Below are 19,002 nucleotides of genomic sequence, written 5' to 3'. Positions count from 1 at the left end.
TTCGCGGGATGACACAAACACAGCAGAAACTCCTTCAATTATAAGTCAGCAGCAAAAGGAAGAAACAAATAAAGGGAATCATTTAAGCAAATTATCGCAGCAACATCAGCTCACAACACAGTCAAGGTCAGATGGAGAAAATCAAAAAACAGCTAACAATCAAGATGCAGAGAAGATTTGGAGTATGATCACGGAGCTGGGGATGACCACTGGAACTTCACAAAGGGATTATATTCAGCAGATAGTGGAAATGGAAGAAAGAGATGGCAATGAGGCAAACAGATTGGGGATCACGAGGCAGGCCCAATGATTATTCTATCATATAATGTAAGAGGGTTAGGGAGGGGGGTTAAATGGCCAGGAATTCGAAGGCTGGTCAAGGAGCATCACATAGACATGTTGTGTATACAAGAAACAAAAAATGAGATTGTTGAGAAATCAATGTGTCAAGTGTTATGGGGGGATTCAGGATTCAGTTGGGAGTCATATCCTTCTTCTAATGCAGCTGGAGGCATTCTTTGTATTTGGAATGAGAAATCGTTCAAAGTAGAAAGCAGGACTTCAGGAGCAGGTTTTATAATGTTGACAGGCAAGTGGTGTCAGGAGACACAACCAAGGCATATAATTAATATCTATTCGCCTTGTAGTCTTCAAGATAAAAGGATGCTGTGGGAGAGGGTTAAACAACTGAAAAATCAAAACCCTGGAGGTTGGTGCGTATTGGGGGACTTTAATAATATAAGGACAGCTGCAGAGAGAGTGAGCACATTTTAGGGGGGGACAGTGGATGGCAGTATTAGGGATTTCAATGAATGGATTGAGGAGATGGAAGTTGAAGAAGTGCCTTGGGTGGGAAAGAGTTTCACTTGGTTTAAACCAAATGGTAAGGTTAAGAGCAAGCTGGATAGGTTCTTAGTGTCCCCTGAATGGCTATCCAAATGGCCAGACTCCTACCAACTCTTGCTTCATAGGAATTTTTCAGATCATTGTTCTATACTGCTTAGATCCAACAATGTTGATTGGGGTCCAAAGCCTTTACGAATATTATACTGCTGACTTGCAGACAAGTCCTTCAAGAAATTGGTTCAAGAAAGCTGGTCATCTAATCAATGGAGTGGTTGGGGGGGATGTGATAAAACAAAAAATTAAAGCCCTCAAAGCAAAGATCAAGGTGTGGAATAAGGAACAATTCGGGGACACTTACAGTAAATACAAGAAAATAGAGGAAGATTTAAATAAGATGGAAGAGGAATCAGAAGAAAGGCAGCTCAATCATAATGAGTTGTTACTTAGAAAGCAGCTTCAGCAAGAATTGTGGGAGGCAGCCAAGGCACACGAGTCATTGTTGAGACAAAAGGCGAGATCCAAATGGATTAAGGAGGGAGACTGTAATTCGAGATTTTTTTCGAGATTTTTTCATTTGATGATCAATGCTAGGCACAGGTCTAATTGTTTGAATGGTGTGCTAATTGATGGAGTGTGGATCGAGGAACCAGCAATAGTCAAAGAAGAAGTAAGGAGGTTTTTTATGCAGCGGTTTCAAGAAAATGATCACGCAAGACCAACACCAGATGGCATCCGTTTTCAGACCATTGACACCCAGCACAATGACATGTTGGTGGAGCGTTTTGGGGAGGAGGAGGTCAAAAGGGCGGTATGGAGTTGTGGTAGTGACAAAAACCTGGGCCCAGATGGACTCAATTTTAAGTTCATCAAGCAATTTTGGGATATCATTAAATCTGATTTCCTAAGATTCCTTGATGAATTTCATGCCAATGGAGTTTTTCCTAGGGGTTTGAATGCTTCTTTCATAGCCTTAATCCCAAAGACAGTGGACCCACAATTGTTGAATGAGTACAGGCCTATATCACTGATAGGATGTACTTATAAGATACTTGCTAAGGTCCTGGCTAACAGAATGAAGAAGGTTATGCATCTCCTCATAAATGAACGACAGTTAGCATTCATAGAAGGCAGGCACATGCTTCATAGTGTGCTGATAGCAAATGAAGTGGTTGAGGAAGCCAAACGAGGTCAAAAGCCATGCATTATCTTCAAGGTCGATTATGAGAAGGCGTATGACTCAGTGTCTTGGGAGTTCCTGATCTATATGATGAGAAGAATGGATTTTTGTGCAAAATGGATACACTGGATTGCTGGATACCTAAAATCAGCATCGGTATCGATCTTGGTTAATGGAAGCCCTTCATCCGAGTTTATACCCCAAAGAGGGCTTAGGCAGGGAGATCCACTATCACCCATGCTTTTTAACATTGTAGCCGAAGGACTTAATGGTTTAATGACCAATGCTTTAGAGAAAAGGTTATTTAGGGGTTTCTTATCAGGCACGAATAAAGTGGAAATCAGTCTCCTACAGTACACGGATGACACAATATTTTTTGGGGAGGCAACCATGGAGAATGTTAGAGGAATTAAAGCCATCTTAAGGGCCTTTGAGCTTGCATCGGGCCTAAAAATTAATTTTGCTAAGAGTAGCTGTGGGACTTTTGGGGTGTCGGACCAGTGGATAATAGATGCAACCAGTTACCTTCACTGTAGCTTGATGTCCTTTCCTTTTACATACCTTGGCATCCCTATTGGGGCCAATCCGAGAAGATGTCAGACATGGGGACCCTATCATTACTAAATGTGAGAGAAAATTAGCGGCTTGAAAACAAAGACATCTGTCTTTCGGGGGGAGAGTGATCCTTATAAATTCAATGCTGACATCCATTCCTATATATTTTTTTTCTTTTTTCAGGGTCCATAAAAAGGTGGAGAACAAGATAGTGCGACTACAGAGAAAATTCTTATGGGGGGGTGCATCTGAGCAAAACAAAATTGCTTGGATCAGATGGGAAAAGGTGTGCTTGCCAAAAGAAGATGGAGGATTGGGGGTTAAAGACATACGGTCTTTCAATACAGCTTTGTTGGACAAATGGAAATGGAAGTTGTTTCAGAAACAGGGGGAATTGTGGGCTAGGGTAATTGAATCAAAGTATGATGGATGGAGGAGTTTAAACGAAGCACCGAGAGCTAATAATGAGTCTATTTGGTGGAAGGACCTAAAGAATGTATCTCAACATCCACAACAGGGGCAGCTGTTGAATACTCTGATATCATGGAAGGTTGAACGCGGGGATAAATTCAAATTTTGGGAGGATAATTGGACAGGGGGAGACAATCGTTTACTAGAGAAATATCAAAGGATATCGGTTCAGCAAAACCAAATAATTCAGCATATGGGAGCATACAAAGAAACAGGATGGGAATGGGATTTCAAGTGGAGGAGACCACTATTTGACAATGAGATAGATCAGGCGGTTGCATTTATTCAAGAGGTGGAGGGGATCAGAATTCAGAATGACATTGATGACCAATGGGTGTGGGAGGCTGATCTTAGTGGAAGGTACTCGGTTAAGAGTGCTTACAGTGTGCTTAGACAGGATGTACTAGAGGAGGCCCCAGCTGAAGAGTTTAAGGAATTATGGAAGCTCAAAGTCCCATCTAAAGTGGCTATGTTTGCATGGAGGTTACTCAATGATAGGCTGCCAACCAAAGATAATTGGAGGAGGAAACAGGTTGAGCTGAATGATTATCTATGTCCTTTTTGCAGCAGCGTCGAGGAGAGCGCGAGTCATCTATTTTTTCACTGCAGCAAAGTACTTCCGCTTTGGTGGGAATCCTTGTCTTGGGTGAATATGGTGGCTGTCTTCCCACAACACCCAAGACAGCACTTTATCCAGCACATGCATCAATCGTATGAAGGCTTGATGGCGACTAGATGGAAATGGTGGTGGTTATCATTGACATGGTCCATTTGGAAGCACAGAAATAGCATTATTTTCTCTAGCAGCACCTTCAATGCAAATAAAATGATGGATGACGCAGTGTTTTTATTATGGACTTGGCTGAGACGACATTTAGAGAAGGGTTTTGTATCTCATTTTAATCAATGGTCTTCAAATATTAGAGAAGGCTTTCGATGTAATCGAGGATAGGAATCTAGACCACATACTTGTATTAGTTTCATTATGTGGTCCATTTTCTGATCATGATTAACTAAATGCTTCATACTAACTATATCAGAATTGTAATCTGTATTTTGTAGTTTTAGTACCTCTGGTACTCAACTAATTCAATATTTTGGCTGATAAAAAAAAAAAAAAAAACTCAGTATTTGAAGTTTGAACAAATTGGAAGTACAATCATGTCTGAAATAAGCCACAATTATTAAGCCATGCAGATAAGTTAAGGATAAGAAATCCTAGAAATCACTCTTAAGCTCCTTGGAGTGAATAGTTAATAGACAGCTCAGCAAGAATTTTGTTGTTCAGCAATAGTTACAATTAGATATTTTAGAAAATAAACAAAAATTCAAAATAACCAAGCATACCCTTCGATCTTCAAAATCGGCAACATCATCATCAACTTCATCTTCGCTATCTTTATCTGATACAACTTGTTCAATTGCCATTGGCTTCAAGCAAAGGAAAAAGAAAAATGAATAACAGATTTATTTGGCATATGATGTCAATAAAAATTAAATACAAAGAATCGAGTAATACTGGAAAAGAAACGTCGTTAAGAAACAACAAAATAACAGCAGAAAATGTTGTTCAGTCTTCAGGCCACCAAAATCTCTTAGAATTTGAGCTTAGAACCTATCTCAGCTCCAAAACACCGCATTGTAATGTGAGGATTACCCAAGCCTTGTAAGCACTATCTAGGCCATATTTGTAGGCAATGTGGCCTAAACACACCCCCTCTAGGCTGCTGCAATTAAGGCAACCTCCAAAGAGGTCACAATTAAGGCAAGCTATGTCTTAGCATAGATACTGTTTTGATAATGGTTAATTCAGATTGATCACATTGTAACTAGAGTTAGCTTAGTTAGTTACAAGTTAGTTACTCTTGTAACCAACTATATAAACTATAATAGTCAACTCTTGGAAGCTAATTCTCATTCTATGCTAATCAGATTTTCCTCCAATTTCTTTTCTCTTTATCTTCCTCTGCAAGTTTTCTTTTCATCCATGGCAGACATGGATTCTGTGATAGTATCAGAGCACTTCTCTTGAAGAGCTCTGCTGCACACTCCTTATCCTTTTGTTCTTCTATATCTGTTCGATTTCTTCCTCTCACTATCTTTCATTATGAGTAGCGATCAGCAAGATCAGTCATTAAACATTCATAGACCATATTATCTTCATCTAGGAGAAAATCCTGCAACAGCACTGGTTTCTCCAGTTCTCGATTCTTCGAACTATAGTTCATGGAGTCGATCAATGCTAACAGCATTGAGTGCAAAAAACAAAGTTGAATTTGTTGATGGTTCAATTCAAGGATATGCATCGAATCATCCTCTTCATGCAGCTTGGAAAAGGACAAATAATATGGTGGTTTCTTGGATGGTCCATTCAGTTTCACCTTCAATCAGACAAAGCATTCTCTGGATGGATGATGCACGAGACATATGGAAGGATCTAAAGTCTAGATATTCACAAGGTGATTTGTTAAGAATCTCAGAATTGCAACAGGACATGGCATCTATCAGACAAGGTGATAAAACAATAATTGATTATTTTACAAGATTGCGTATTATTTGGGATGAATTAGAAAGTTATCAGCCTGATCCTTTTTGTACATGCAATCCAAAGTGCACATGTGATGCTCTTGTTAGTGTTGTGGAAAGAAAGAAGCAAGATCAAGTAATACAATTCCTTAGAGGATTGAATGATCAGTTCAGCACTATCAAATCCAATGTATTGATGATGGATCCTTTACCTGACATAGCTAGAGTCTTTTCTTATGCAGTTCAACAAGAAAGACAAATTAATAGCAATGATATGATAGGAAACAATAGCATGATCAATGCAGCAAGCACAAGTTCATCGAATTCAGGACTTTCATTTACTTATTGTGGCAAAGACAATCATACAGTTGATAGATGTTTCAGGAAGAATGGTTTCCCTCAAAACTATGGTTCCAGAGGAGGAAAAAGTAATCATAGTGGCTTAGGCAGAGGAAATTCCAGTGGGAAAGGAAGCAAACTTTGTACATATTGTGGTTTCACTAACCTCACAGTTGATGAATATTACAGGAAGCATGGCTATCCTCCTCGACATAAATACCAAAAGTCTCAAAGCTCAAACATCAATAATATGAATGTGTTGAAAGAAGAGGGAGATGGTTCTGCTTTAGAACAAAATCAAGATGAACAGAATACTGAAATGAAGTTGACTCCTCAACAATATAAGGCTCTAATGGCCCTGCTGCAGCAACAGAGCTCAAGTCACAACAATTCACATGTGAATCAAATTAGTACAATCACTGGTTCCAGCAATGTACACAGAGGTAATGTCTTATCCATTACTTGTAGTGTAAGCAAGACAGGTTCAGATGAATGGATACTCGACTTAGGAGCCACTGATCATGTCACAGCTTTTCCTCATTTATTTTCTTCTTGTAAGAAAATAAATCCCATAATTGTTAAGCTTCCCACTGACCACACAGTCACTGCAACTCATGCCGGCACAGTGCAATTTTCTCAGTTTCTATACTTAGAGGATGTTCTATACATACCTAGCTTTTAGTTCAATTTGATCTCTATATCTAATCTAAGCTTCTTTCTTCATTGCCTTGCAAGCTAATTTTCATGAATGATAAATGTTTTATCCAGGATATGCAGAACCTGAAGAGGATTGGTACAGTTGATATGGTGGAAGGTCTTTATAGGCTGAAGATGCTTCCTCTCAAGGAGTATGCTCCTAGTTCTATCACAGCTTTTGTCTCTGCTACTTTTGTTCCTGCTGTTTCTACTAGTGTTTCATCTTTTTCATGTAATAAAATAGCTATAGACTTGTGGCACTTTAGGCTTGGCCATCCATCTTCTGAAAGGATGTTATTGTTAAAACAATGTTACCCTCTTCTCACAACTGATAAACAGTTTGTATGTCATACTTGTCATCATTCAAAACAGAAAAAGCAGTCTTTTCCTTCTAGTATATCTCATTCTTCATGTGTTTTTGCCCTTATACATGCTGATATTTGGGGTCCTTGTAGTGTAACATCTTTAAATGGTTACAAATATTTTCTCACTATAGTAGATGATCATTCGAGATTTGTTTGGATTTTTCTTATGCACTCAAAGGCTGAAACACAAACACACTTAAAGAAATTTGTTGCCATGGTTGAGAGACAGTTTGATACAAAGGTGAAAATGATTAGATCAGATAATGGATCCGAATTCATTCTAAGACAATTCTATGATGAAACTGAAATTATACACTAAACTTCCTGTGTTTAAACTCCTCAACAGAATGGCATTGTAGGAAGAAAGCATCAACACTTGCTTAATGTTACTAGATCCTTGTTGTTTCAATCTAATTTACCTTCCATTTTTTGGTCTTATGCTTTAATACACTGCTGTTTTTATTAACTGCATACCTACTCCCTTTCTTGGTAACAAAACACCCTGTGAGAAACTCTATGGAACCCCCTATGATAGTACTTCTTTAAGAGTGTTTGGTTGTCTATGCTTCACTAGTACTCTAACTACCAACAGAAAGAAGTTTGATCCAAGAGCTGCTACTTCTGTTTTTCTGGGATTTAAGCCAAGCACAAAAGGATATGCCACCCTTGACCTTAAGACCAGGGCCATTTCGGTCTCTAGAAATGTCATTTTTTATGAAGATTGATTTCCTTTCACTGTCCAAAATAAACCTGATCCCATTACTGTCTTACCTGTGTCACCTTCTTCCCTTAATACTATCATTGATCAGTTTGGAGACTTTCCCTCAGAATCAACAACTGATCATCATATTACTGAACCTACTACCACTGCTTTTGATCCTGATACTTCACAAAGAGACACTCAGACACTTAGAAGGTCAATGAGACAGATACAAAGGCCAAGCAAGTATAAAAGATACCTACTCCCTTTCTTGGTAACAAAACACCCTATGAGATACTCTATGGAACCCCCTATGATAGTACTTCTTTAAGAGTGTTTGGTTGTCTATACTTCACTGGTACTCTAACTACCAACAGAAAGAAGTTTGATCCAAGAGCTGCTACTTCTGTTTTTCTGGGATTTAAGCCAAGCACAAAAGGATATGCCACCCTTGACCTTAAGACCAGGGCCATTTCGGTTTCTAGAATTGTCATTTTTTATGAAGATTGATTTCCTTTCACTGTCCAAAATAAACCTGATCCCATTACTGTCTTACCTGTGTCACCTTCTTCCCTTAATACTATCATTGATCAGTTTGGTGACTTTCCCTCAGAATCAACAACTGATCATCATATTACTGAACCTACTACCACTGCTTTTGATCCTGATACTTCACAAAGAGACACTCAGACACTTAGAAGGCCAATGAGACAGAGACAAAGGCCAAGCAAGTATAAAAGACTTTCACATCACATATCCATCATCAATTGTTGCCAATCTCTCTACAGGTACTACCCTTTATCCTCTCTGTTCTGTTCTTTCTTATAACAGACTATCTACTTCCTATCAAAAGGTTATCTTGTTTGTTACACAACAAGTTGAACCTCAATCATACAGTGTAGCCTCTAAAGATCCTAACTGGATTGAAGCTATGAATGCAAAGATTAAAGCATTAGAGGTCAATAATACTTGGTTCCTTACTGATCTACCATAGCATAAGACTGCCATTGGATGTAAATGGGTCTACAAAATCAAGCACATGTCTGATGGTTCCATAGAAAGATATAAAGCAAGGCTGGTAGCCAAAGGCTACACTCAAATAGAGGGCCAGGACTATTTGGATACTTATTCTCTAGTGGCCAAGTTGACCATTGTCAGGCTTTTATTGGCTCTAGCTGCTGTAAATCAATGGTATCTGAAACAACTACATGTAAACAATGCCTTTCTACATGGTGATTTGAATGAGGTGTATATGGTTCTTCCTCCAAGTATGCAGTCAGATAAGCCAGGACAAGTTTGTAAACTTCAAAGATCTTAATATGGTCTGAAGCAAGCAAGTAGGCAATGGTATGCCAGATTGTCTTCCTTTCTAATCTCACATGGGTACAATCAGTGTACATCTGATTATTCCTTGTTTCTTAAGCATGAATCCAAGTCCATTACTGCTCTACTGGTTTATTTCCATGACATTGTTTTGTCTGGTAATGATTTGATTGAAATAAAAAATATTACACAATTGTTAGACAGTGCTTTCAAAATAATGGATCTAGGTGATTTGAAGTTTTTTCTACACTTTGAAGTAGCTAGAACTCCTGCTGGCATCAATCTCTGTCAGAAGAAATATGCTCTGGACATCCTCAATGACACTGGCAAGCTTGGTTCTAAACCAGTGTCTACTCCCTCTGATTGTACAACTAGGCTCCATCAGCTTTCAGGCTCCTCTCTTTAAGCAGAGGATGCTTCTTCTTACAGGAGATTAATTGGCAGACTGATTTATCTGACTAACACAAGACCAGATATCACTTATGTTGTGCAACATTTAAGTCAGTTTGTTGTTGAACCTACCTCAGCTCATCAACAAGCTGCTTTCAGGATTCTTCGATATATCAAAGGGTCCCCAGGTGCAGGGATTTTTCTTTCTGCTGATAGCAACATTCATCTGAAAGGATTTAGTGATTCAGATTGGGCTGGTTGTATTGACACAAGAAGCTGAAAGGATTTAGTGATTCAGATTGGGCTGGTTGTATTGATACAAGAAGATCTATTACTGGTTATGCAATATATCTTGGTGATTCTTTGATTTCTTGAAAGTCTAAGAAACAGACTACTGTATCTAGAAGCTCCTCAAAGGCTGAGTATAGAGCATTAGCTAGTGCCACTTGTGAGCTACAATGGCTTACTTTCCTACTTGAAGAGTTCAAACATCAACCTGCTGTTTTGCATTGTGATAATCGATCTGCTCTTCACATAGCTGCAAATCCAGTTTTTCATGAGAAAAAAGCACATCGTGATAGATTGTCATCTAGTTCGGGAAAAGATGTAGAAAGGAATTGTGAAATTGCTTCCTGTCACCTCTGCTAATCAGCTTGCAGACATATATACTAAGGCTCTGCTGCCTGGTTCTTTTCAATTTTTGTATTCCAAGCTAGAAATAGCTAGAGGGGGGATCTAAGCATAGATACTGTTTTGATCACGGTTAATTCAGATTGATTACATTGTAACTAGAGTTAGCTTAGTTAGTTCAGTTAGTTACTCTTGTAACTAACTATATAAACTATAACAGTCAACTCTCTTGGAAGATAATTCTATACACAGATAGTTCAATAGAGCTCATAGCTTCACTGCACAAACAGATTGTTGTTATGTTGTATTAATATCAGAACAAAAATCACTTTCATCAGACAAAAATACATTTCACAAATTCAACCACTACAGAAATGAAAACCTTCAAATTTATTATTCTAATGGACAATGTCAAGTGAAGATGAGTCTTAGAAAATAAATAAAAAAATAAAAAAAGCTAACCAAAATTTTAAGAATTTGAAATCTTAAATCACATCTACTGCCCAACTGATGTTTAGTGGATCAAACAGTTTCTACACACTCAACATTTTCCTATTGCTCTGTTCATGGTTGTTTTATGAGAATTTTTTTACTATTTTGGAAAGAAATATGAGAATTTTGCTACATATCTAAGTCAACTTGACTTTCTGTTTTCTTTCAAATTTTCTATTTTAGAGGATATCATATCTAATTGCAATTCGGCAATACCTCCATCTTGGGAAGGTGTTCATAAATATCAGAATCATTTTGGGGATCCACCAACTTCTCCAAAATGGATGATGGCATTGCAATCGCAGGATTTCCTTTTTTGACCGATCTCCTTCTCCCCATGTGAACTTGGGAACCTTGTTTCTCCATCTTGGGAAGGAGCTCATAAATATCTGAGTCATTTTGGGAATCGACCAACTTCTCCAACATGGATGTCGTTGCAACAGCAGGATTTCGTTTTCTGACCGATCTCCTTCTCCCCATGTGAATTTGTGAACCTGGTTTCTCCAGTGGGACAACAGCATTGGACGAGCAGTTGATCTTTTCCATTACCTTTTGCTTCTTGGAAGAACCCATCGATTTTCCTAAAGCAACTGCAACCCTCTTCTTGGATTTGCGTTTAAGGCTCACACAGTTCTCTTTGTCAACCAAGGGAAGTTGGAATTTAATTAATTTGGTAATCCCATAGTAGGGACGGCAATTGGACCCAAACTCGAGGGACACTAGAAAAAAAGACCCACATGGGGAGTGGAATTACCCTTTAAATGAGTTTGGGAATAGGCAAATATTTACCCATAAAATTTTATGGTAATCAATGCAGTTTCGGGTACTTCAATGTCCAACCTACCCCATACCCATACATTATTAAATATATTAGGTTTAAATTAAAAGAACTCTAATTACACCTATATCTGTCATAATGTGCACTCAACTCATAAATTATCTTAATGTTTAATTCTCTCATCTCAAAATTGAAAACCCAAAGTCTCCTTCACAACCATCTTCATCTTAAAGGAGCAATTATCAATTGTTCTTCAAGGACCATCTTCATCTTCAAGTGCAGGTAATGCTTTTGGGTCTGACTATTTAGGTAACCATAGGGTACCGGCATGGAACTAAATTGCTACCCTCACAAGTATAGGTCTGAATATGGGTATTGTTTTAAAACACAAGTTTGGGTAGGATATACTTCACGATAACAATTAAAACAGCACAAGAGTAAACTCCTACTTCCATCCGCTAAAGGTACAAACAGCTGTTGAATTTAAAGGGGGAGATTTACATGGAATTTCTTGAGACTAGGCCAAGAGTAAATGGGGGCACATAGGGATGAGGAGCCCACCTTTTAAAATATTAATTAAGATTATGAATGCACTTGACCAATTCATTAAAAGAAACAACTGATTTCAAAACATTTGAGGTGCCAAACTAAGAAGTGTCGGATCATAAACTCCCGCTTCTAAACTAAACCAATATTCTGCAGCAATTAACAGAACAAGAAACAGTAAAGAAAAACATAAAAGGGAAAAAAATACTATAAAAATACGGGTATGCTTCACCTGAGCTTTGTGCGAATGAAAAAATTGGCGCTTCCTCAAGAGGGTACTGCTGAAATGTTTTCAATATAATTTGTCAGTGATGTGTCCATTAACATTACATATAGCAAAAATGATAATCACAAGTAGAAACGGATATTTGATAATTTACTCCAACACTACCATGCAGGAATGAAAGTTGATAAATCACAAGTAGATTTCAAGAAAGTCTCACTCATCTCTGAACCAGTCCAGGAATCACATATGAAAAACAATTTGATACCATATTAACATGTTGACTATTTGTAATGACATAAACTACCTTCAACCTACAAATGTTGCTGTTGTAGTAGTAAAGTAGAAAGTCAAGCTCTTGCTAATTAATTGACACAATACATATATACCCAAATAAACAAATTATAAACCAGAGGGCGAACCCTGGTGCAGCGGTAAAGTTGTGCCTTGGTGACTTGTTGGTCATGGGTTCGAATTCGGAAACAGCCTCTTTGCATATGCAAGGGTAAGGCTGCGTACAACATCCCTCCCTCATACCTTCGCATAGCGAAGAGCCTCCGGGCAATGGGGTACGAAGAAGAAGAAGAAGAAGAAACAAATTATAAACCAGTCACATATAATAAGCATCCCAAATGTAACATTTTCACAAGCTAAACCAACCTATCAATTTGATATATCATTCAGTAGATCAAAATAATTCTAAAATTGAACAAGAAATTTATATTCAAACATTGAACATCATTGGTCTATTAAGTTTACATCTGTATGTCAGACTAATATGTTAGTAATTACCGCTTGAAAAATATTATTAAAATTTGCAAGATGAAATATTTTTGTTTGGAAGGCTTGCATTTCAGGAGCATTTTAGCATTGTAATCACGAGAGACCCCTAGTAATCATGAATCAAAATATTTCGTAATGTAATAGACCCTTTTGTTTTCCAAGGATAGAGAAACAAGTCTATAGGACATACTTTCGTGGGTCAGGACGCTCAATTGACAACTTCCTTGTCTTGGCAAACTGAAGCACTGCTTGATCACAGTCAGACATTGATGGGACAGAGTCTCGGTCAGGATGTGATCGAATAATTGTGGCAGAAATCCCTGCAATGTCATAGCAGCATGTAACATATTCCTAAGTCAAGCAGCACTATTGCAACATTTGGAGCAAGAACCCCAACTCAAAAGAAATATTAACAATTAAGACCATGAGCATATAAGGAAAATCAATTAACAAAAACATGAAAAACAGAACCTTATTGTGAAAGTTTGAGTCAAGATAAGTTAAACTGGGATACTTTATTCCATGTGTTGCAAAGGTTAATTTTAATTTACACACTGATTAATTTTTTAACTTGTTAAATAAATATTTTACAGGAATAAGTTTGAACTGATTTTTTATGTTTAAAAAAATTAAAATGAAAATATTCTTAATTCTTTAAATAGAAATTTTATTTATATTTAAATACAAAAAAAACAATACAAACATACTTAATTTTATCAAAATTTTACAAATAAATAAATTATCACATTTGTTAGTATTTTTAACTTATAAATATAATTTAATAGTTGCATGTAAATAGTGTAAAGAGTAAAAAAAAAAGAAGAAAACGTCATTTAAAATTATTTTTAACATATTACAACAACTCTTTTTATGATATAAAAGATTCAAATTATTTTTATTCTATGTAGTTTTATTTTATGATTTTATTATGAATATTATTCAATATTACTTATGGTTCGATAACTTCTATTAAATTTTCATAATAAACAGTGACATTTAATTTTTTAAAAGTATTATTTTAAGTACTAATTAATAATTAGCATTTTTATTAAGTAACTTTAATACTTAATATTTTAATATAATATTTTATAGTTAACATTAAACATATCAAATTCATTTTCTTAATTAATAATTAATAATTAAACTCCACCTATGGTATCATAGCCAATCCCAAGCTCAAGCAAAGGAGGGTTTTTGTGTTAGGCCCTTGGCAGCCAACAAAAGGAGCTAGACAAAGAACAGCATGGGTATTAGTGGACAAGGATTGGAAAGAAAGTGTGGTGGATGTAAAACAGATTGGGGACAAAATGTTAGCTTTAAAATTAATTATTACACGGGAGACCATCAATGTTATTAGTGCTTATGTACCACAAGTAGGATCGGAAGAATTTCTACAATAATGTTTTGGGAATATTTGGAGGGATTTTAATGAATGCCTTAGTTGATGTGTGACTTATATGTTTCATATAATACAATAGAGAGAATGAAATTGTTGGATATTAATAGAAAATGTGAAAGGTCCTATCCTGTGATTCAAACATGCTACCTAAAGCTAAATGATCAGATGGAAGCCACTGCACCAGAAATGGCTGTTTCTAACATTCAGTGCAAAATGATCTATACATTACCTAGCGAATCATATCTATTTAAGTTAGCATTTATATGTTTATTAATAAATATTTATGTAATTTATATTTATTCATTAGTTTAACATATTATTAGTTTTTTATTTTACACACATATAATATGTTTCTTTTATATTAATTTGAAGTTTAACTTAAATTTCTCATAATTTCATATTAATTTATTACATGATATTAATAATAGATGTTTAATTATTACTAGTTCGAACACGGACCAACAACTGTTAGACCAATGAACTGTGGACTAGTGCCTTTACTGATACAATGAATAGTGAACACTGTATCTTTACTTATTCAATAATTAGTCTGATTTTAAAAACATTGGCCTCTACCTAAAACACTAATTTCAAAATATGGGCGAACAACTATTATTAATAAATCAGAATATTATATTCTAATTTTCAACACTCCCCCTCAAGCTGAAGCTTACTGAGCTCTCAGGTTGTTACAAGAAAATAATTTATTCCCAACAAATAAATAAAAACAGAAAAAAAAAATTGGGCTCCATCAAAAACAATAGTTTGAAAAGCAACTCAGAAATGTTGGAGAAGCTGGAAAAATGGCTAAAAAAATATCTTTGCCAAATAACTGGAATGACCATCAGCGAGAGAAAATTCATGGCAAGCAAAGCAATGTCCATTCTTCTCGAAACCACATTTGGAATCTTCAAACCAACAATGTAGGAGACCCAAATCATTTAAACTTGAAACTAAGTCTACTGCTTCTGGGACAAGACTAATGCATCTAGGACATAGTCGGGACTAGGACATAGCCGGGGACTAGTGCAACTATGACATAGCCGGGGCCAGTGCATCTGGAACAAAGGCAGGGGCAATGGAAGCCATTGTCGAACTTGAAAACAAGGGCAAAACAATGACCAAACAACGTGAACTAAAATAAGGTACGGCAAAGGAAAGAATCTCAGAATGGCCCAAAATAAGGTGAGACACTTTGTGCGCCTCGGTCCGGTGAGTCTGTCGCTAGAAACGGCAGCCGAAAAGTTGGTCGGATGCACTGCCAAGAAGCACCAACACAAGGTGTTGTTTGGTGCTTGAAAAAACACGCACGTGGATGGGAGGCCAGGACAATAACTTCTAGGATAGGTAGACCGGAATATTTTGATCCTAATGATGGTGGCCTCGAGGAGTTATAAGGTTGGTTGGGTAAAAGGAGAAGGGAGGAAAGGAAAGGTTGCGGGTTCAATTCCCCCCTGACAAAAAACTAACAATTGCCGATAAAAAAATGGTGGCCTCGCCAAAAAACCCGTTGGCGAGATGCCGGCAGCTAGTGGCAGTGGGCGGCAGTCAGAAAATCCACCAGAAAGCAAAATTAAGTCAGCAGAAGAAAGACGAAGAACAGAAGGGTCCACCAGGGACTGTGAAGCATGATTTTCATGATACCTCTGTCAAGCTCTGGATATCATGTTAAAATAGGAGAGTCGGGGTAATTGACTGAAACCTGTGTGTGAATCAATACACAGCAGATGCGTGTTTATGTAGGTTAATTACATCAATTATACATAAATAGAGGATATTTTGTTTCCTCTAAATAAAAACTATGTACCTATAAACCACTATTATTAATAAATCAGAATATTATATTATGATTTTCAACAGCTAAAAACTATATACATTTGCCCCTTCTACAAGTTTTTAAGAGAATTATTGGATTGACTTAAATAGTTGATATTGTTGCAAAAGCTAGTAGCTACATACCATCATCCTTCTCCAACATATCAGTCTCTCCTGCAGGAAAGGAAGACTCTAAGCCCACTGCATTTTTCGAAGATTGATCCTTTGATGTGCTACGCTTTAGAGGCTTTCCACTGCATATAGACATGGTATCACAACTGAATCTCATAGCATGTTATAAAAGCATCTGGAGCCAACAAAAGTTTAAAAGAAATAATATAGCTTACCAAAAGAAAAATGTTTGCACTCTTGGATCAACATCATCAGAAACAATCTGGACAAAAAGATAATATTTGTGATCATAGAGTCCTCTTGAACTTAAAGAGGAATTGTAGTACGTAGCAATAAGACTGGCAGTGCACTATGTTAGCAAATGTTGAGATGCATGCATGTAAATGCAAGATAAATCTAGACATGAAGGTATCTAGAAGAAATTTGGTGTAGCAATTTTTTAAGAGAAGATGACAGAAATCTAAAGTGGTTTTGTCACGTGAAGGGAAGACTCAAGGTAATCCTGGTGCAAAAAGTGAATTAAATAAATATAGACCAATTAAAAGCGGTAGCGGAAGACCAAAGAATACTAGGAAAAATCATTTAGAAAAGACCTTCCACCAAATGGATTAATAGAAATTTAGTATTTTTTATAAAGCTTAAAGCTGTCATTGATCTACATTGCTAAGCCCAAACGAAAGTTGGTGTGTCAAAAATATGAAAATGAATAAAAAAAGGTGAAGGAGAAATTTAAATAGGGACAAAAATCATATAATCAATAAAGTCCAAGAACAAATTAGAGATCCCAAACGAAAGACAAATCTTCCCCAACATCTAGAGTTGCAAATAGACAAAGTATAACTAATAACTAATTAGATTTAATTAAATATATTCACATTTACAGACACATTTTTCATAGACACAAATATCCTCACCTCCGATCTCGAGATATCATTTTTTACAGACACATTTACAGCATGACATTCATCTGATACCTGAAAAATTATTTGTACTTACTATTGATGGTTCAATACAGCTCAGTGAATAGAATGCCAGCAACAGATTTAAAGAGTACTGACCCAAAATTCAAAGTTGAAGAGATCATGTGACGATGACAAATGACATCTTAGACCCTAAAATAGGTCATGTCAGAAGCAATAGAAACAGGTTTCAACATCAAATCGAAAAAGTATTAATTTAAAAGGAGAAAGTAGTTTTAACCTTAAAACAAGCGCATTTAACCAAACAGAATGGACAAGTGAAATCTTTGGTGACTGCAATCAAAGGTTTCCATTACTAGATATGTTATGTGCCAAGAAACATTATATTGACAATAAGGAAAGAGATAACATTGTAAGATACAATAATCCATAAACATTCAAAACTAGGCACATGTCAGTAAGTAGGACCCACAATTAATCACATCCAATTGATAGATGTAATATGATACAAAACCATAACCTATACTAATATTTATACTAATAATTTGTTAAGTACGAATACTACTAGTATAAGCCCACTAACAAGAGTAATAAATAGTTTTATGGCACAACAGAGGAAATATGTAATTCCCAACAAGAAAAGTCTCGTTTACAATGCCTATGTAGAGATTGGTAAAAAAAAATGGATAGAGAGAGAGTGAGTAGAGAGAGAGTGAGAAGAGAGAGAGTGAGACGAGAGAGAAACACTGGGTGGGGGAGAGAAACACTGAGTGGTAAGAGAATTTGGCGAGAGAGGGTGAGTTTCGGGGCGGCATCTCGACGGAGTTATGCCGGAAACACAGGTAGAGCTAAGCTGAATCACACGGTGACTAACTGGAGAGATCATAAGGACATTACGTCCTTATATTTCTCCCGTTTCGCTGACGACATAACAGAGAAAGAACTCTGGTACCACTTCAAGAAATGGGGGGATGTTCGGGAGATTTTCATCCCGAAAAGAAGAAACCACGCGGGGAGAAGATATGGCTTTGTTAGGTTCAAAGGGGTACAACATATCCCTTATTTGGTGAGGCAGTTGGACAACATTGTTATAGGAGGATTGAAACTGTTCGTCAACCTCCCAAAGTACGGTAGGGAGGCACAGCGGGAGGCAGAGGGAACCATCCAAACAAGGCCGTCCACCATCAGAAGGCAAGGAGAAGTGGTCAGTAACCGCCACACGAAGCCAACTTCATATGCAGATGCTTTGACAAGAAGCATTAGTCATGTCGGACATCAGCAAACTTCTATCACCCCCTCTAACTATAAAACCTCCTCACCTGTGGTTCACATAGAAGTACAACCAGAAGACACTTTATGGTTAAAGGAAGCATGGGTAGGGCGCCTCAAAAACCCAGCTCTATATGAACAAGTGGAGGACGAACTCCTGTGGGAGGCTGGAATGGAAGCAATGCCTAGATATCTGGGCGATGACCAAGTCCTCTTGCTGGGTATCTCTGAGAATGAAGCTCACCAGCTTATCAAGGGAGGCAGAGCAGGAGGAGTAACGTTATTCTCCTCCATTGAAAGATGGTCTCCAAGTCTGCGAGTGGGCTGTCGGCTTACATGGATTCAGTGTTGGGGGATTCCTGTCCAGGCATGGAACCCAAAACACATGAACCAAATTGTAGCCGTTATAGGAGAGTTGGTAGACTTAGACGACACAGTGGAGGAGAAGAGAAGGATGGATAGAGCGCGGATTCTCATCAGGACTCAATGGCGTCCTCTAATTCAACATTCGGTGGAGGTGATGATCGAAGACGACAAATTCTTGGTCCACATTGTCGAGGAGGGTTGCTGCGGCCATGCTGACTGTCTTCGGAGAAGAAGGAATATCGGAGGGTCATCGGAGGAGAT

At 37.3% G+C, this 19,002-nt stretch overlaps 1 protein-coding gene across 4 annotated transcripts in view; it reads right to left on the bottom strand.

Moving 5' to 3' along the window:
- The window catches only part of LOC114370493 (polycomb group protein EMBRYONIC FLOWER 2-like), a 41,207-nt gene that overhangs the window by 4,418 nt on the left and 17,787 nt on the right, over positions 1 to 19,002 (bottom strand). For 2 of the 4 annotated variants that reach the window (XM_028327852.1, XM_028327856.1), the window contains 8 exons: positions 17,387 to 17,439; positions 17,245 to 17,298; positions 17,101 to 17,160; positions 16,402 to 16,448; positions 16,199 to 16,308; positions 13,031 to 13,160; positions 12,067 to 12,115; positions 4,397 to 4,480 (listed from right to left, as the gene is read on the bottom strand). In XM_028327852.1, coding sequence (XP_028183653.1) covers positions 4,397 to 4,480; positions 12,067 to 12,115; positions 13,031 to 13,160; positions 16,199 to 16,308; positions 16,402 to 16,448; positions 17,101 to 17,160; positions 17,245 to 17,298; positions 17,387 to 17,439 — 587 coding nt within the window. The remainder of the gene's footprint in view (positions 1 to 4,396; positions 4,481 to 12,066; positions 12,116 to 13,030; positions 13,161 to 16,198; positions 16,309 to 16,401; positions 16,449 to 17,100; positions 17,161 to 17,244; positions 17,299 to 17,386; positions 17,440 to 19,002) is intronic. The other 2 variants (XM_028327853.1, XM_028327855.1) reach the window with 2 other exon arrangements.

The sequence above is a fragment of the Glycine soja genome, chromosome 10 (genome assembly GCF_004193775.1).
Source record: "Glycine soja cultivar W05 chromosome 10, ASM419377v2, whole genome shotgun sequence".
NCBI classification, from domain to species: Eukaryota; Viridiplantae; Streptophyta; class Magnoliopsida; order Fabales; family Fabaceae; genus Glycine; species Glycine soja.
Note: the sequence above shows the minus strand (reverse complement) of the source record. Positions and strands in the feature narration are given on the sequence as shown.